Source organism: Odocoileus virginianus, chromosome 7 (assembly GCF_023699985.2).
Source record: "Odocoileus virginianus isolate 20LAN1187 ecotype Illinois chromosome 7, Ovbor_1.2, whole genome shotgun sequence".
In the NCBI taxonomy this organism is placed as follows: Eukaryota; Metazoa; Chordata; class Mammalia; order Artiodactyla; family Cervidae; genus Odocoileus; species Odocoileus virginianus.
The window spans coordinates 68,980,371-69,000,564 of NC_069680.1; the positions used below are offsets into that span (position 1 = coordinate 68,980,371).

General features: G+C 46.3%; 1 protein-coding gene and 1 pseudogene across 2 annotated transcripts; both read left to right on the forward strand.

The window, feature by feature from the left end:
• The first annotated feature begins 1,686 nt into the window (after nucleotides 1-1,686).
• Nucleotides 1,687-11,572, forward strand: LOC110152750 (pulmonary surfactant-associated protein D). Of its 2 annotated transcripts, XM_070470934.1 has the most exons (8): nucleotides 1,687-1,794; nucleotides 2,216-2,417; nucleotides 6,740-6,856; nucleotides 7,138-7,245; nucleotides 7,567-7,674; nucleotides 8,036-8,152; nucleotides 8,776-8,859; nucleotides 10,998-11,572. In XM_070470934.1, the coding sequence occupies exons 2-8, from the start codon at nucleotides 2,219-2,221 to the stop codon at nucleotides 11,372-11,374; spliced, it is 1,110 nt and encodes a 369-aa protein (XP_070327035.1). In that variant the 5' UTR covers nucleotides 1,687-1,794; nucleotides 2,216-2,218; the 3' UTR covers nucleotides 11,375-11,572. The 2 variants fall into 2 exon arrangements, with proteins under 2 accessions (XP_070327035.1, XP_070327036.1); XM_070470935.1 differs by lacking the exon at nucleotides 7,138-7,245.
• A 2,879-nt stretch (nucleotides 11,573-14,451) lies between these two features.
• LOC139036076 (2-iminobutanoate/2-iminopropanoate deaminase pseudogene) lies at nucleotides 14,452-19,141 on the forward strand (annotated as a pseudogene).
• The last annotated feature ends 1,053 nt before the right edge of the window (nucleotides 19,142-20,194 follow it).

Consider the following 20,194-nt stretch of genomic DNA (forward strand, 5'->3'; position numbering starts at 1 on the left):
TGTCCATGGCTTGTTAGATAAGGAATCTTACCTGTCCAGAAAAGAAGGGTCTTAGTGCAACCATGTTCAGCAGAGAAGAGGAAGGACATGGAGGCAATCTTCACCGCTTGAGGGAGGATCCCACCAGTCTAACAGGAAGTTGATGTCAGTTTGCTCATCAGTTACCAGGGAAACCAGTGTCTGGGGCAGCAAGTATGTAGGCAGTTACCAGTAAGCCCTGTAATGAAGAGAATTGGATAGTCATGTGAGTGAAGGAGGGTTGGGCAGGGGATGAACAGAGAGCATAGAAAGCCATCTTGAGGCAAGTGGAGAGTTGTCCTAGAGCTACAGCAGAAAGCAAAAGAGTGACCCCTGCCAGATGGCAGCTCCCACAGACACGGTCTCCCACAGGCTGTTGCCTCAGCAGCCCTTCACCTGCCCCACTTCTGCTCAGATTGGCCAAGCAGCTCCCAGCTCTTTCCTAGTGTCTGAGGAGAAATGTTGAGATGAGGAGGAAGAGAAGTGGGCACAGCAGGTGCTGTTTCTTGGACTCTGCAGAGCCAGGCTGCTTTTGCAAGAGTTGTAGGTCATTGTGCAACTTGCTGGTCTTCTCTGGGACCTTGGATCCCTGGACATCATGAAATACAGACACTGATGCTGCCATTTTACTTACAAGGCTGAAGCGGGGTACCCATGAGATCCTGGGCTGAGGGTGTGCTTTGAACTCTAAGGTGTGTATAGTCCTATGAAATTCAGTGGCAGGAGTCCAGAACCCAGGTGAGGGTGCAATTGAGTGAGTCAATAAGGAAGGAAATTACCCTACTTCTTGAAGAGAGTTTTCAGGAACCTGGGGCTGAGAGTCAGGTTACAGGACAGGTATAAGGAGCCAGTTCTCGCAGGAACTCTAATTTGCCTGGACGTGCTGGAGCCCTAGAAGGAAGCAACTGTGAGTATCTCTGTCTTTGCCTCTTAATTTGTTTTCCAATTTTTGGTGAATATCTCCCTGTCTATGTGGGTGGTTGAAGAAGGCAGGGTGTGTCTATATCTGCCACTCTAGGAGGGTCAGTGTTGGAGTTGGGAGAAAATGGGGTAATAAGGGATGCACTTCACTCTGCTCCCTTGGTTTGGTGGGAGATGTGTTTCCAGGACAGGGAGAGGGGGAGAGTTGAATGTGACATCCAACCAGATCTCTGATGCCATTGTCTGGAAGTCCCTTTGGTAAAGTGCATGTCATCTTCCTCTTGGAAGGAAGCACTTCTCTGGCCAGGAAACCCCTTCCCTCCCACTACATCAGCCTGCTTGGCAACCCTTGGTCCTTTGCACAGGTCCCTCGGGATTTCTTCCAGGTCTCTGCAACTCCCATGATTCTTTTCCATGCTAAAAACTTTACAGTTTCTCTCTGAGAAAGGAAAGAAGCCCAACACTGGGAGTGACCCATGTCCTGCACCCACCGTGATCTCACTTAGCTCCTGAGTCCCTTTCTGATGGTTGCCAGAAGCTCTACTGGACATCGGCTTTCCTCCTCTGAAGCCAGCCTCCCCCTGATGGCACCCATCTCTAACGTCCCCTCTTCCATGAGGCCCTGTCCAGGTCCTCTCAGGAGGTCTGGGCAGGACTCTAGGTGTGCCAGGAACTTTCCTGGTGGAGCCCAGGAATGACCAATCCTGGCAAATAAGCAGTCATGCACCATTCTGTGCTCAGGACAAACCTCACCAGGCATTAGGACTCTGGCTTTTTTTTCAGATAGCGCTGCAGACTCCAGCACTATTCTGTGCAGAGCAGCAAGTGAGAGGAGACAAGCCAGCCTTGTAAGAGGTAAAGCTACCAACTTCCTGGTATAAAAAGGGATAAAGAGGCCCAGAGAGGGAAGGGTCCCACCCGAGGGCCCTCAGTGAGTCCCTCCTGGTGTGACAATGGCCTCAGTGAGGAATTCTACATCCTGGCCACAGTGCCCCTGGCAAGGATGACAAGCCCAAAAAGGGATGACACAGAGCATCTGAGAGTAGATTCACGCTGCTGGCAGACCAGCTCAGAGGTCCAGCTGGTCCACTCATGTCCTCCCTAGCCAGACCTTATCCTAACTTTCCCTAAACTGCTTTTGGAGCCCTGCTACTCTTGGCCCCAGAGGATGGGAGAGGAGATGGGGGAAGGGCTTCTCCTGACCTCCAGGAGCTGGGCCAGCCCTAGTCCTCGTCCTTGGACCAAGAGCACCCCCTCTTTCTGTTCCTCTGCCTAGGACATGCTTCTCCTCCCGCTCTCCGTGCTGCTCCTGCTCACACAGCCCTGGAGATCCCTGGGAGCAGAAATGAAGATCTATTCCCAGAAAACACTGGCCAACGCCTGTACCCTGGTTGTGTGTAGCCCCCTGGAGGGTGGCTTGCCTGGTCGTGATGGACGAGATGGGAGAGAAGGCCCCCGGGGGGAGAAGGGAGATCCAGGTAGAACTGTGTCCATGGGCTTGTCCTGGTGGGAAGGGGTGGGCACTGAAATTGTAACTAACCCAGAAACTCTGGATCTTGTGCTGTGGAAACCTTGAAGATGGGCTTCCCAAGTGGGTGGGTTTCCCCCAGATCTTCAGTCCACCTGAGACATGCCTTTACTGATTGGCAAAGACTGGCTTGCCCAAGCCCCTAGCTCCATAACCAGCTGTCCTGATTCCTCCCCTAGGATCTTCTGACTCTAACCACCCCCAAGAATGTACAATGAAACTGATATTCAGAGGCCCCTACTCCAGATCTCTTGGGTTTCCCAGGTAGTGCTGGGTTTCCCAGCACCAGCGCTGCCTGCCGGTGCAAGAGATGTAAGAGATGCAGGTTCGATCCCTGGGTCAGGAAGATTCCCTGGAGGATGGTATAGCAACACACTCCTGTATTCTCACTTGGAGAATCCCACAGACAGAGGAGCCTGGCGGGCTGTGGTCCGTTGATTTACACACGACTGAAGCGACTTAGTACACACACGCAGGAGACATAGGAGACGTAGGTTTGACCCCAGGGTTGGGATGATCCCCTGGATAGAAAATGGCAACCCACTCCATTATTCTTGCCTGGAGAATCTCATAGACAGAGAAATCTGTTGGGCTACAATCCACAGAGCCACAAAGAGTCAGATGCGACTGAGCACACACACTCCAAAACTTAACTGTTGATCATTCTTATTAAATGTTGCCTCTGCAGAATGTTAAATATTTTTGAACTGATGACAGTGTTAAGTTTCAGTTTAATCATCTGTAGATGGGAAGTAATATCGACCACACAGTGACAAAGAATTGAGCCAAGGCTTCATTTCTTTGTTGGGTCTTCAAGATAAAGTTTTATCCTTCTGCTGTACCAACCAGCTTAATTCTCCTGCAGGTTTCCAAATGTACTGATTATTAAGGGAATTTTCTGGAAACACTGCCCCACAGGAGAAGATCTGGTTTTTACTGGCAAGAAGTGAGAATTTGATGAACCAGCGACAAGGATGAGGGGACCACCATGGCCCTGGGCCAGGGCTATGGAGGGATCAACTGAGGTCTTTTATCTTTCTGGAGTTTGTTCTTCAATTGGAGAGGAAAGAAACGAACAACATTAAAGTTGAAAAGAATACATAGTATCCCCAAGATTTGTAGGGTAAGAGTCAAGTCTGTCTTTTAGAGAGAAAGTAGTTCCCAACATGAATGGGCTGGGGCTAGAGAAGGCCTCCTAGAAGTGATCTCAGATGAGGGGTGGTATTCAAGATGCCAGCTCTCTCTAGCTCCCTGAGAGGCCCTGAATTGAAAAGTATCCCTTCATCTATCTCCCTGCTCTCATGGCCACCATGGTTTGTGCACAAAGACGGGCAACCTCTAATGGTCCCTTCTAAGGAGTGACTTGCTTCCAAGGTACCCAGCCAGGGGAGAGCCCAGCAGAGGCTCAGCCAGAGCCCAAGTGTCTCTGCCTGAGCACAGCGTACCAGGGGGTCTGGGATGTGGGACCCATCCTCCAGGCTCCCATTGCTTGCCTAGTGAGAATTGGAACTAAGAGCAGGACACATGTCCAGCACAGAGGCTCTCACCACCCATCAAATACACCAGTCTCCCACCACCTGCACATTCTTGGCCCAGGCAAGCCTGGCCCTTCTTACCCTGGGGGAATGGTTTCCAGATCTGAAATATCACCTCTCCTCTCCAGGTCTCTGAATCCTCTTCAACCTTGAAGTCCTGTTTCCTCTGAGTATATGCATGGGTTGGGGGTACTGGGATAGGATGAGGGACATCTCATAAGCTGTTTTCTTCACTTGTTACCTGTGCCTCACAGTTTAAAACTTGATGACAGATTCCTTGCAGACCAGGACCTGGTGCTAACATTTACATCCTGCTCAGTGCTAGGCAGAAAGCTATGTTCCACAGATAGTTTCTCAGTGAACAGAGAAATGAAATAATGAGGAAATGAACAAATAAGTGAATGCACAAGTTAGTAGTAACTGACAGATTTCTTTTGTTGTCTTTTTGCACATGAATGCTTTACTCACAACAGTCAAAAGATGGAAACAACCCAAGTGTCTATCAACATTTATCCACAGTGAATGAATAAAGAAAATGTATTGTATTCATACTATAGAACATTTCTCAGCCATAGAAAGGAATGAAGTACTGAGATGTGCTACAAATTGGATGATCCTCAAGAATGTCACTCCTAGTTTAAAAAGGCAGACACAAAGGGTCATATATTGTATGTATTTATATAAAATATCCAGAATAGGTAACAGAGACAGGTTATCTGCACAGTGGTAGCCAGGGCCTTGGATGAGGCAGGGATGGAGTGATAAATGGGTATGAGGTTTTCTTTGGGATTAATGAAATAGTTTTAAAATAAAGAGAAGTTTTACAATTATGTCAATGTTCTAAATGCTGCTGAATTGTATACTTTAAGTGACTAATTATAGGAAATTCCTGGAGGTCCAGTGGTTAGGATTGGTGTTCTCACTGCCAGGCCTCAGGTTCAATCCCTGATTGGGGACCTGAGATCCTGAAAGCTACACATCACAGTAAAAAAAAAAAAAAAAAAAAAGATTATTTTTATATTATGTGAATTTCATCTCAATGAAAAAAGAATAATCAAACTCACAGAATTGAGTGTATAATTCTTGAATCAATAGGCATTTCTCCCTTTAGTCTTTGAAGGTAAATCTCTCATAATTTCAGACTTAGGCAGCCTTCTTAAGCTAATGTGATTTTTTAAAATGTTTGATCATTTTTAGAAGACAATTAACATGTGGTCACTAATCACAAAAAGAAGAAAATTAAAATTACTTGAACTGTGCCCCTTAGAAAAAACAACTGTTAACACTTGTATATGCTCTTCTTGTGGTTTTTTTCAATGTGTGTTACATGTGCACATGCCTGATACATGCATGGACATGTTGAAGAAACCAAACCATATTAAATAGAGTATTTATAACCTACATTTATCACTTAATGATGCATATTAATTTTGACTATCTTCTTTAATTTTAAAAACATGTTACATAGTTTTTTCTCTTCTTTATATTAAAATAGAATTGATCTATAATATATTAGATTCAGATAGATGAAATATGATTTCATATTTGCATATATTGTGAAATGATTGTCACAATAAGTCATCAACACACATAGTTACAATTTGTGTGTGATGAGAACTTTTAAGATCTGCTTGCTCAGCAATGTTCAAGCATGCAACCCAGGATTACTAACTATAGTAACTTTGCTGTACATTTTATTCCTAGGACTCAATTTTTTTTTAACTGGACATTTGTACCTTTTGAAGATTTCTGTCCATTCTGCTCACTTTGCAACCCCACCTCTAGCAACCACAAATATGTTCTCTGTATCTGTGAATATGTTGTTTCTGTTTGTTTTCTTTTAGATTTCACATATAAATGAGATCGTATAGTACCACCCTTCTCTGTGACTTATTCCACTAAGCACAGTGCCTTCAAAGTTCACCAGTATTGCTGCAAATAGCAAGATTTCATTCCCTTTTATGGCTGAATAATGTTCCATTGTATATGCACCCTGCATTTTCTACATCCATTCTTCCATCCACAGATACTTGGGCTCTAGGCTGCATCCATGTCTAGGCTACCATAAATAATGCTGCAATTAACTTGGGGGTACATATATCTTTTCATGTTAGTATTTTCATTTTCTTTAGTTAAATACTCAGAAGTGGAATTGATGGATTATACAGTAGCTCTAGGTTTAACTTTCTGAGAAACCTCCATACTGTTCTCCATAGTGGCTGTACCAATTTACATCCCTACTGCACAAAGTTTCCCTTTTCTCCACATTCTCCAACACTTCTTATTTGCTGTCTGATAATAGCCATTCTGACAAGTGTGAGGTGACAGCTCATTGTGCTTTTGATTTCTATTTCTCTGGTGCTAAGTGTCAGGTGTCATTTCTGACAGAAATGTTGGTTTTGGAAGTGGGAGGGCAGGGAGTCCATGGTCCGGGGTAAAAGCTGACAGACTTAACTGCCATAAATACCATGGCCTTGAGGCAGGGGCAGGTGCATTGGATGCAAAGTCAGGTGGGTCTAGGTTTGGATCTGCCTCCAACTCTGCAAGCCTGTTCCTTCACCTGTAAAATGGAGACGTGGATACGGATTTCCTAGATCACCACTGGACCAGTCACCTGGAGGGGGAGTGTCTATAGACCCTATAGAACCCTGAAAGAACGCCAGGGCCCTGACTCTGCAGGTAGCTGGCTCCTCCTGGGCCGGGATCAGCCTTATGTCCATCTCTTCTGCTGCCACAGGTTCACCAGGCCCTGCAGGACGAGCAGGGATGCCTGGACCAGCTGGCCCCATTGGGCCGAGAGGGGACAATGGCTCTGCTGGAGAACCCGGACCAAAGGGAGACCCGGGACCACCTGGTGAGCAGCTGGGCGTGGAATGCAGGTGTCTGCAGGTGGGGTGCTGCGTTAGGACACGGCAGTAGGCGTGCACAGATTCCACCCCAGGAAGAGGAAGAAGGTCATTCTCAAGGTGGCACGAGGTTATTTCAGAGAAGACTGGAGCTCCTGGGGAGGGTGGAGTGGGGGCAACATCTTTAGGAGGAGGCTGCCTGTCTGACTTCTATTACAGCTCCATCTTTTAAGCACTTCTACCTCCAAGGAGATTCAGTGTCACTAACCGGGCTGGTCCTTTTCCCCAGGGCCTCCAGGCATGCCTGGTCCAGCTGGGAGAGAGGGCCCCTCAGGGAAGCAGGGGAGCATGGGACCTCCAGGCACACCAGGCCCCAAAGGAGAGACTGGGCCCAAAGGTAGGAGGGTGGTGTGTGGTGGGTGAGGGAGGGAGACGGGAGGGGTGATATGGGCAGCCCTGGTGGGGACCAAGGTACGTGCACAGTGCCTGAAAAAGCCTGGATCCTCCGCACCTGGTCAGCCTGGCCTGGGCCTCACCCTCAACTTTCCCACACTGACTGAATTTCCCGATACTGTTCCTGGAAGAGACCAAGCGGTCAGGAGCAGTCTCCCAGGTCGCTCTCTCACCTGGAGCTGTGCGTGACAAGCTGCACTGCTGAGGAAATGGTACCTGCTGAGCACACTCTCAGCCGTGTTTCTCCAATGTGTTCCTTCTGCAGGAGGAGTGGGTGCCCCAGGCATGCAGGGCTCCCCAGGCCCCGCAGGTCTCAAAGGAGAGAGAGGTGCCCCTGGTGAGACTGGAGCCCCTGGACGTGCTGGGGCGGCAGGTGAGCAATGGACGTGGGGCTGGGCTCATGTTCCCCTGTGCCCACCCCCACCAGCCACCAGGTCAGAGCTGGCATTCCAGGGTGAGAGCCAGTGTTGGGCTCTGGGAACTGTCTGTCTCCAGAGAGAAGGTGGTGAGAGTGGCAGGGACTGTCTGTATCCAGGGAAGGCTGGTTGTCAGGTTATGGGACAGTCAGTGTACAGAGATGATGCAAGGACAGATTTCAGGCACAGAGGGACATTTGTACAGGTGGAGGGTCTTTGGCTGGGGGTTATGAATTCCATGTTTGGGGGTGGGGAGTGGGTGCGAAAATGCTGAAATATATATTCAGCACTCACCCATTTCTACTTCTCTTATCCCAGGGCCTGCTGGAGCCATAGGTCCACAGGGGCCTTCAGGTGCCAGGGGCCCCCCAGGACTGAAGGGAGACAGAGGTACTCCTGGAGAAAGAGGAGCAAAGGGTGAGAGTGGGCTTGCAGGTAAGGAAGACTTGGGGCCCCATTAGGGTGTGGGGCAGGGAAGTGACCTTATTCACCTCAGCTCTCCTCTCAGGCAACCCATTAAGTTACAGATGGAGGTAGAAGCAGGAAAAGTTGACAGGGTGGCTGGCAAGGTGGACTCTGGTCTTAGCCTCTATGACTCGCTGAGGACACCCTGAGCAGATTTTCTATCTGATCTCTATGACAAGCTAACCTCCCTCTCCAGTTCATCAGATAACCTTGAACATCAAATAACTCAATGGATGAAAATTATTCAAGCTGTGTCTATTCCTCTCCTACAACCATTCCACCCCCTGCACTGCAAAAGGAAGTGCTATCAGATTCCTAGAATTTGGAATTAAAATGACATCTGGTTCACTGTCAGTGAGGTGCAGGGACCTGTTCAGGGGATACTGTTCACAAGAGAAACATAGGAAATCCCATGGAAGCAGAGGCCAGCTAGGTCAGCAGAGGTGGGCTTCCCAGGGGTCTGTTCCACCTCCACCTGTTCCACCTCACCCCCAACTTGCATCTCCACCTGGACACTCCTCCCTTGAGGCCTGGGTTCTGAGTGACCCCAGACTGTTCTGGACCTGTCTTCACTTGGCCTCTCTCTCCTGCAGAGGTCGATGCTCTCAGGCAGCGGGTGGCAATCTTAGAGGGACAGCTACAACGCCTCCAGAATGCCTTCTCTCACTATAAGAAAGGTGAGTTCCTGGACCTGACCCTGAGCCAGGCCCTGATCATGGGCCTCAGACTGGGTCTGGGCTTGGCTTGCAGTTCGCTGGGCTGGGTCTAAATTGGACTTGCTGGGACCATGACTGGGACTGACCTAGACCTGGGGCAGGAGTGGGGCTAAGGACAGGGCTGGGACAGAGCCATGCTCCAGGATCTGCAAGTAGACACACGGAACAAGGAGAAGTGGTCAGTGTCACCAGTTCAGCAGACCTTATCCCGGCATACCCTGGGCAGGTCCCTACAACAGACAAGGGAACACCCAACTCTTGTCTTTCCTCTGTGGGACCAGGTATGCAAGTGCACAGAGAAGCAGCCACACAACCCAGGGCAGCAGAGAATCCAGGACTGGTCATGGGAGTGGGGATGGGATGCTTCATGTGGGGTTCAAGGCTGCTGGGGACATGTCCTTAGTATGTGGTCACCAAGGATCTCTCCCTAAACATGCCTGTAGATCTGGCAGGAGCAGGCTGCCTCCAGTCTCTGGCCAGTGCTGGACTCCCTCTGCACCTCTTGTGGTGTTGAAGCAGAGATTCTTCCCTAAGCCTGGATCCTAAGCAGGCAGAGGCCTCTGGGAGCACACACCTGAGTGCCCTGTGCCCTGGGACTCTCCACCAACTGTCCCTCCTCCTCTGCTCTGCCTGAGGACAGCTTTGCATTCACATCATTCATCCAAACTCAGTGATTGATAAAAAATTTTCTGAAGGAGCAGAGCATAAAGGGGCCTGATCTGCTGAGACATATTGTTGGCTTCTAAGGACTAAAGCAAACTAAGTACCAAAGTAGTTAAGGATGAGAGTTGCCAGCGTTTGGTATGTCTTCCTCCTTCCACAAGCGTATCTGCATACGTATTTACTCCTGCATGTGCACACTGATGCAAACAGAGAACGTGGGCATATGCACTGGCTACACTCGTGTGTACTTAAACACCATCACCTATGTGACACCATCTACATACATGAGCACCGTGTAAACATAGGCTCTCCTATCCAGATGGACCTTAAGTCTGCCCGTGTATCTTCAGATAGACACATGGGCACATTCACTCATACAAATACACATCCACCCAGATGCATGTGATGTAAACCCAGTAGTGTCACATGGACTTACTCTGACCTGTTCAGGGCTGATCTGGGTGCCATCCTGACCCCCTAGAGAGAATCTGTTCCCTGAGTCCCTGTTGAAGCTACTCAGAGAAAGGCAGATGGTCAGTGTGCAGCCTGGGTTCCTAAACAGTCCAAGGAGCCCTAAAAATTTCCATGTATGACCCTAGAAGTCAGAGTGATGGGGACAGGTTACAATAAGAAGAGATACTTATGTCACACAGAGGATACTGTTATACAGTATACCCCTACTTTAGAAATAAGGAATGAGACCCTGAAAAGGGAAGTGACTTTCTTGTGTCCACCTGGACCATCATTGCCAAGGTGAGGATGAATACATGGTCTTCTGGATCCAAAACAGGGCTGTCTTTAGTACTGATCCCATCCTGCCTGCTATTTCTACACATACTGCCCAGTGGTCCAGGGAGGCTGAGTGACTTGCATCATCCACAAGCATGTTGAGGCCAATATTAAGCAGTTCTCAGATGCACCCCCATCTTCTCCTTCCCCTCACCCCTTCAGATAGCACAGAACTCCCTGTGACAACCCCATGCGCCCAATCGTCATGGAGGGGTTGGAGTGAGCCCCCTGCATGGTATTTCCCCCACTTTCAGGAACCGCCCTGGGCTGCATGGTGTCATTTCCCTCCCAAAGTCATTCCAACCTACAGAGTAACTGAAAACTTGATTCTGGCATGCAACACAGGGAGGAACAGAAAGTGCAAGCTTTAGTGTTACCTCAAGAAAGGTCTGATCCTTGTCTACATCTAACAGTTGGGCAACTTTGGGCCTCTTACATAAGCACCTGAGTTCCGGGGTCCTCACCTGTACCTGGAGACCACGGCACCACTCTCAGAGCACATCACGGAGCCAGGACTGCTCAGAACCAAGTGCCTCACTTTCTTCCTATCTGGTGCCCTAGTACCTGGATAGGAGACTGGGGACTCCAGTTGAAGCACAAGGTCTAGATGCTGCCGCATCCCCAACCTGACTCTCCTCTTCCCCTAGCGGTGCTCTTCCCTGATGGCCGGAGTGTTGGGGAGAAGATCTTTAAGACGGCAGGCTCTGAGAAAACATTTCAGGATGCCCAGCAGATCTGCACACAGGCTGGAGGACAGTTGCCCTCTCCACGTTCTGCAGCTGAGAATGAGGCCCTGACTCAGCTGGCCACAGCCCAGAACAAGTCTGCTTTCCTAAGCATGACCGACACCAGGAAGGAGGGTACTTTCATCTACCCCACGGGGGAGCCCCTGGTCTATTCCAACTGGGCCCCCCAGGAGCCCAACAATGATGGTGGCTCAGAGAACTGTGTGGAGATCTTCCCCAATGGCAAGTGGAATGACAAGCTCTGTGGTGAGCAGCGCCTCGTGATCTGCGAGTTCTGAGCTCCTCCCACGCACACACACAGTGTGTGTGTTGGGTCGGGGGCAGTCCCCAGAGCTGCATTTTTCCAGTGTTTCAATAAAATGGTGACACTCTGCTGGCCAGGGCTTCTCCACAGAGCCACAGGATAAGGCCAGAGTCAGGGCTCTTATGGAATACATCCCTCAGAATAAAGTTCGAAACTGGCTTCACACAAGAAAGATTGGTCAGAGAAAAAGAGGGGCAGCCTCCCTTCCCAGGAGCAAGGGCTAAAGGAAGGTCTCCAACTCTCCCCTCTTGCAAAATTCAGTGTCTCTGCCTCATCCCTCCATCTCTACCAACCATCGGTTACATTTGACCCCACTGATCACTGTCTCCTCCTCCTTCCCTTTTCCTCTCCTGTCTGCGGTTTTCTTATCTTCCTGGCTGCTCAGCATCACTCTCTTTCCCTTCTCTCTCCTCCTGGACCAGTCCACAGAGGAGGTGGGGAGCCTCAGTTCTGGCTCACTTCTCTCCTCACACTCACTCCGGGCTTGGGCTCATTCTCTCCCATAGCTTAAATTCCTTCTATTGATGCCTCCCTCAGGTAGTGTTCTGTTCAAGACCTCTCGGAGAGGGAGGTGGGAGGGGGGACCCGGATGGGGAATACACGTAAATCCATGGCTAATTCATTTCAATGTATGACAAAAACCACTGCAATGATGTAAAGTAATTAGCCTCCAACTAATAAAAATAAATGGAAAAAAAAAAGAAAAGACCTCTCCCCAAACCCTGGACTTCTCTAGCCAGTGCATGCTGTAGCCCTGGGGCTGGGTGTGTTGCAGGAAGGAGGACCCCTTCCAGGGCCCGAAACTGGGCTCTTGTCTAACACTCAGAAATGAATTTTGCGAGGAGACGCATATGCTGACAAAGCAAGAGATTTTATTGGGAAAGGGCACCTGGGTGGAGAGCAGTAGGGTAGGGGAACCCAGGAGAACTGCTCTGTCACATGGCTTGCAGTCTAGGGTTTTATCGTGATGGGATTAGTTTCTGGGTTGTCTTTAGCCAATCATTCTGACTCAAGAGTCCTTCCTGGTGGTGCACACCTTGTTCAGCCAAGATAAATGCCAGAGAGAAGGATTCTGGGAGGTGGTCGGACATGTGGTGTCTGATTTTGGCCTTTCCCGAATTCTTTCAGTTGGTGGAGGCTTATTAGTCCCGTGATCCTTACCAGGACCTCCTGTTGTAAAACAGCTCATGCACATAGTTACTATGGTGCCTGGCCAGGGTGGAGGGTTTCAATCAGTGTGCTTCCCCTAACAGGAGGTCTCTCAGTGGCTGCCTCTTGCTTCAAGCTCTGAGCCTAGGAAGCTGCACAGGTATAGAGGGATGACCTGGCAGGAAGGTACCAGCTTCTCTGGCCAGATTGAGTGGCTTTACACCCCAATAGGACCCTCACCCTTGAACACCCAGGATCTCTCTCTACCCTTGACAATGTGACTGCTATTGGCTCATGGGAGAATATACCATCTGCACAATCCTAATCCCTTTTGAAATCTCAAGCAAAGAGTGTATAGAGCCATATTCAGTTTCATCCCCAAACCTCTTCCTGCCTGGCAGTTCTGGGGGTGTTCATCTCCACTCTGCCTCAGAGATAATCTAGTCAAACCCTTCTCATTTTACAGACAAGGAAGCCTAGACACAGAGAGGAAGAGAACTTGTACAGGTAGCATTGGTGCTACTGCTCACTTTTGAAAAAGGCCATGTGACTCCAGAGTTTATCCTTTCAGCCTGTAAATTTTTAGATCAAAAATTTTTATATTTAGTTTAGTTTAAATTTTAATATTTAGTTGATTTTATTGACAAAGTGCTGTGAAGAAAGATTTAAATGACATCTGTGGTTAAGAAATTATAATGAGGCCTGAATGAACCACACGCTCATGTGAGGGGGTGATGCATATCCTCCCCCAGACAGGAAACCAGCCACTCTTTCCTTTGTTCCCAGGGACCAGGAGAGCTGCCCTCTCTGGCCCTTTCTGAATAGACCCCCAAGCCCCACCCCTCTTCCCAACACACTTGCAGCTACACTGCATATATGGAACAGCATATCTGAAAACAAAGCCACACCTCTCAACAGCATGCAGCTCAGGCTTCTGCTAAGATCTTTCTCCTGTTACTGAAAATATCCCCAATTCCTGGCAGTTTCTGAAATATAAACAGTTACACAACAGTGAGCAAACAGCTCTCCAGTACAAAGGCCTGGAGCTTAGAGCAGCCTGTTTTTATTGCAAATAAGAAAAACAACTGGATCTAGTTAAGCCGAAGGGAAGTAATTTTTTTTCCCTGAGAACACAGAATTCTGAATTGACTTTAGAAGGAATGGGTGGGGGGGTGGGGGGAGGCGGGTGGCAAGCAACCTTGTGCCACCTCCCTGGCTTCTGCCTCTCTCTGCCCATCCTCATCTCTTTCCTTTCTTTACATATCAAATGCTCTGTATCCAGGTCTCTTGTGTGTCACAAAGATCAGAAACTCTTGCTCTCTTGCTTAACATCAATTCAAAACTATGTGAAAATGCATCTGCCTGTCTCAGATGCCCACCTCTGAGCCAATCAACTCACTCTGGAACCTCATAATCCAACATGGCCACTGGGATACATGGGAGGTCTTGATGGTCTGGGCGGATGCTCTGTGGGTGATCACTACTCATCCCAGTATGTAAGCCATATTTATGTCTTGATAAGAGGAAACTATGTGATGCCACAGGAAGAAAAAAATCTGTGTTGCTGAAGCTGACAAATGCTGAGAAAGAAGCTTCAGATCAACCTGCACCATGGGCCATGGGAGTCTGGTTTGCATCTCTCCAGCACAGAGAATAAGCAAGGAGAGTCATTTGGGCTCTGTAGACACAGTTCAGTTAAAGCAGAGGAAAGAGGCGTATTTCAGAAAATGCAGGGTTTTAACCATTTTTGAACACAGAGGTCTCTCCCTCTTACACCATCAGTCATGAACAAATGTAAACATGGATCTCCAATCATATCAGCCCCACCCCAGCCATAGTAGCCATGACCCTAGTTTAGTAGCCTAGGTGCCAAGTGAAGCCAGAGCTGTGGGCCTCTTGTCAAGAGATATTATGACACTCACAATGCCAGCTGACATCATGGGAGCGAGCTGGGATCCTTCCATGTCTGGAGTGGGGACAACCACATAGGGAAGCCCCTGTTTTATAGTATGTTCTCAAGTATATTCTATAGTTGCCTCTTGGTTCTCAATCGTCCTGTCACCAGTCCAGCCCACACCCTATACTGAACACCCTATGGGAACCCCTCTGATGTTTACTTTTCTAGGATTCTAGCTTTGTTCTGAATTTCACTGATATACAACACTGGCATTTGAGTTGTTTACATTCAAAACATTCAGAACATTCTTGATCACTCTTACCTTTTAGATGTCCTTTATTCAAGCTTAATGGTGTGCTGGACCATTTCAGGTTACCTGTGTTTTATATAGTAGAGCAAAGAAACCAGGTACCTATCAGAAAAAATAAAATATTAATTGATATGCCAAACATTTATTCAGGTATGTCATGCCTTCATGTATACTAAAGCTCAGAACTTCCTTAACATTAGAGATCAGTTGTAAAATTGTGATTCAGCAATGGGTGTTGAAGGTGCTCAAAGTGTAAACTGGAAACGAGTGAATGGACTATAAAGTGTTTTCACCAGGAGAATAGAGAACCTTCTTCCTGTGGAGGCACCAATATATTCAGAGACCTCAGTTCAGTTCAATTCAGTTCAGTCGCTCAGCCGTGTCTGACTCTTTGTGACCCCATGAATCGCAGCATGCCAGGTTTCCCTGTCCATCACAAACTCCCAGAATTTACTCAAACTCATGCCCATCAAGTCGGTGATGCCATCCAGCCATCTCATGCTCTGTCATCCCCTTCTCCTCCTGCCCCCAACCCCTCCCAGCATCAGGGTCTTTTCCAACGAGTCAACTCTTCACATGAGGTGGCCAAAGTATTGGAGTTTCAGCTTCAGCATCAGTCCTTCCAATGAACACCCAGGATTGATCTCCTTCAGGATGGACTGGTTGGATCTCCTTGCAGTCCAAGGGACTCTCAAAAGTCTTCTCCAACACCACAGTTCAAAAGCATCAATTTTTCAGCACTCAGCTTTCTTCATAGTCCAACTCTCACATCCATACATGACCACTGGAAAAACCATATTCAGAGACCTAGATATTCATTATTGTTCAGTTGAATTGTCTGGGACTATTAGGCCTCTGTATAACTAATGACTGGTATCTTTTGGTAGATTTTACTGTTTTTCACTAATGTTTCAATAAGAGAGGCCTTATGGAGGCAGGCATTGCCCTGTGACATATGTTCCTCCTGGATAGAAGAAGATTAAGGCCAGTGAACATTGTTGAAATGCCCAATTTTCTGTGCTGAGCACAGAAATGTTGGTGATTATAAGGTTGGACAACCCAGGATTCTGGACACCTGAGCAAATGCATGGAAAACAAATGCCCTTTGGAGAACACCTAGATCTACTTGGATTTTGAGTATGTTTTAGAGTTGTTACTACATCCTCTGTAGCCCATCCTTACTGGATACATTCTGAATATTCACATATTTGATCTCCATTCAGTTAAGCAGAGCAGTCTCTCAGACTGCCTGGCTGAAACAACCTGGAGCCACAGAGGGACTCAAGGGGGCCCTGCCTGAGCAAAATGGTACTTTTCATATTTATTTAGTAAGGAGAAGGAATGAACAAAGCGAATAAGTGGAAGAGTTGAGTGAATAAAATCCTTCATTCCTACTTGTAAGTCTATTTACAGTACTGAAGAAGGTGATTTCAAGATGTTTCCAGGCTCTCTGATCTGAAGAAACAGCACCATGACATCACTGCCAGCTTTTCTGCACATTTATCAGCTCCCTGAATACTTCAATTCAGGGGTAAGGGCCAAAAGGTCAGATGACAACTTCAGGCCAGGCAAAGGCATTCTGTGAACAGAAGGATGGAGCAGGGTGGGAAGGAGAGGAAAACCAGTGGTGGGTTTTGAACAAGCCTAGGATGCTTCATCCCCAGCTACAAAGAGTCTGAGAGAATAGAAAGAGGATGAGGGCGATATGAATTCTCCAAAGACTCAATCTCCCAAAAAGAGTGATTGAAGCTGTGAAGACTTCATCAAAGGATTCCAAAGCTCTGGTGAGAGAGAATAAACACCCTAGAACAGACATAAAAATTAATTTAAAAACATAATGAGAATAGACTTGGTCATTTTAAAAGGGTTTTAGAAAGCTAACAGAATTACAATAGTGTGTTACTGACACAGGAATAAACAAAACAATGTAAAAAATAACGAAGTCCAAAAGCGGGCCCAAATATACATATATTTATACACATATATCTTATATATGCATAATTAAGATAAAAATAATTCTATTTATTTATTCATTTTTCCTAAAATTGCAGGAAAATGATTAACCATTCAATTAATAATGGTGAGCTAAAAGGTTAAGCATTTAGAAGAAAAATGAAATCAGATTCTTTTAGTCATGTATAAAAATCAAAGTCAGAAGAAAATGTTAAGCAATGATTTATGCAGTCTTAGAAGGGACTGGAGCAATCTAAGTCAGAGAGTGCAGTGAGATTCAAGAAGGAGTAGTATATGGGCTAGTTGTCTCTGAAGGGCGGCAAGGGGAAAGGACTAGCCGTGCTGTCTTTAAATATATACAGTATCATGGGTAAAAGAGCTAGCTAGCGGGAAGCTTCTGAGCAACACAGGGAGGCCAGCCTGACGCTCTGTGATGACCTAAAGGGGTGGCGTGGGGGAGGGAGGCTCCGCAGGAAGTGGGTATGTGTATGTATATGGCTGAGTCACAGTGTTGTACAGCAGAGACTGACACAACAGTGTCGAGCAATTTTTCTCCAATTTTTTTAAAGAATAAATAAAAATAAAAACAAACTGGAAAAAAAAGGAAACATGATCTACACCACTAAAGCTGCAGTGGCCATTGGTCCCGGCAATCAGGCTGTGTTAGTCGACAGGACCATAAACATTTCAGGACAGCTAGGCATGGACACTGCAGGTAGACAGCTTGTGCTAGGCAGAAAGAGGCTAAACAACCTCTCACAAACATGGGTAAAATTCCGAAAGTAGCAGGCTGTGCCTTCACAACTGTGGTTAAAAACAACTGTTTTGCTGGCTGACATAAATGACTTCAATACTGTCAGTGATATTTACAGACAAGATTTTCAGAGTAGCAGTTTGCTGCTTTGCCCAAAGGAGGCCGGGTTGAGACTGAAGCAATAGCTGTGGAAGGACCTCTCCTGACAGCATCACTCTAAGTGGGCCCAGTGTCGTTCAGCCTGAAATTTAAATAAGATTTTTAGATTAATGTCTTCATTTTTACAATCTTCATTGGAAGGTGTAAGGTTGACTAAAATATCTGAAATTATTATGGAAATTCCATTTAAAAAGGAGGATTGAACATGAATTGAAGATTAATGATGAATCTAGTTACTGATGTTATAAATTATACTTTTAGAACACTCATATTACAGATGTGGAAATGTGGAAATCCACATCATGTCTGGATGTGGGAAAACAGATATGCATTACATAATTCTCAGAAACACAATAATAAAGGGAAATAACATGTAGGAAAGATGAGTTACTATTCTTGAGAAATAAAGAGCACATCTAATTCAATCAAATCCTGTTAATTTAATGATGTGAAATATTTAGTTCTCATGTCAGATATATGATTCTACTTTTACCTGAGTAAAATTAAAGCATTTAAGTTTGAATGAAAAATGTAAAGGAAAAGAAACTGGACCAAACTTTATATAGATAGTATTTTTCTAATGGAAATAAATTGGCATCCAGATTAAAAAAAATAAGACTATCAGAGACAAAAACCCAAATAAAACATTAATATATCTACACAAAAAATTAATATCTAAGTACAAAAAAAAATAAGTGAGAATTAAAAGAGAAAATTCATAAAAGAAGAAATAATGATGGCCAATAGTATGGAACCATGAAAAAATGCACAATTTTAGTAGTAATTAAAGAAATTCATATTAAATAGTAACAAGTATCCAAAAATCTACAATCTATACTTAAAGGTATTCTCAGAGGAAAATATATGTTACTTTGCCATTAAAAATTTTAAAACCATAAAAATATGAACTGAAAATAATTGAACAGTTTATCATTTTGAAACAAATGTTAAAAACAACAACAACAAAAGGACAAAACAAATAAATATAAAAGTGAAATTAATGAAATATTTTAAAAATAAAAGAAATGATAAATTAACCCAGAAACCAGACAGTTTAAAGTCAAATAAGAAAAATGTATCCTGATAAATCTATATAAGAAAAAAAAGACAAAACACTAAGAAGCAGAGCAGTAGAGATAAGAAAGATGCTGTAAACACAAACATGAAAAAGAACTTTAAAGCAATACATTCATCTCCTTTCAGGTACTGGTCGTAATTAGACAGGACAAGGATGAAGGGAATTTGGCATCTCAGTTCAGCCCTCCCTCACTTTTAACTTCGTGGCCTGGGGTCAGATTTGATGTCCTTGCCTTGGGGCTCTGGATGGTTACAGCTCCTGGTCAGGGAGGAGGAAAGTGACACTGCTTTCTCTCTAATCTGGAATTTAGCCCAAAGCCCTAGGGTATTGGTCCAGAGTGTTCACATGAGTGTGGTCTTAAGCTGGTGAGTCCAGGGTGCTGGAGACACGTGTGGGCGTGGGGTATCTGGATCTGGCCCTGCAGGTAGGGGCTTTTAGGGAAAGGCATTCCAAGTGAGTGGAGCAACCAGGGGGAAGGGGGAAGAGGGGGGGAACGGGATCATGTGAAGTCTCAAAGTTCTCACAGAACCCTGCCTCTCACCTGGCTTCCTTGTAATATTTGTTTGCTGACCCTGTCTTAGAGACACCAGCAGAGGGCAGCAGGAGGCCTCAGCTCCTGGGGCACAAAGTCACCGAACCCCATTACTTGAGAAAGGAGGCTGTGCCCAGAGCCATATTCCAAAACAAATCTGGCTACTTCTCTTTTGGATCCAGCTTGAAGCTGAGTCACGCTCCAGAGAAGGGAATCGTATCACACATTTTGGGGGAGGATTTAGATTCAGTCATTCATTTGTTTGTTTATGTATTCAACTTTATTGAGTGTGTATGTGACTTCTTGGGCTTCCCTGATAGATCAGCTGGTAAAGAATCCACCTGCAATGCAGGAGACCTGGGTTCAATCCCTGAGTTGGAAAGATCCCCTGGAGAAGGAAAAGGCTACCCACTCCAGTATTCTGGCCTGAAGAATTCCACGGACTGTAGAGTCCATGGGGTCGCAAAAAGCCGGACACAACTGAGTGAGTCCTTTTCTAGGAGCTGGAACTACAGAGGTGAGTGGTAGTGTGGTAATACAAGAGCAGCGAGAACAAATGCTTGCACGGCACTTACTGCAGGCTAATACTGTTCTCAGTGCCTTACTTGTATCAGTTCATTTACCCCTCACGACATCCCTGTGATGTGGGCAGTACTGCTATCCCCACTTTACCAAGAAGGCAACTAAAGCGCAGAGTGTGTGTGACTTGCTCAGGGGCACACAGCTACAGAGTGGTAGAGCCAGGTTTGTATCCAGGCATTGATATGTATTGATATGTATCCAGGCATATCCACACTGATATGTTAATGGTCAAGATGATTTCAGGTAACTATAATTGCTAAAAATAAAATAAATAGGGCATTGCAATGATGACTGGGGTTGGGCCAACCTTGCTTCGGTGGTCAGATAAGGAGTTTGGGGTGGGGGATGAGAAGATTCCCTGGAGAAGGGAGTGGCTACCC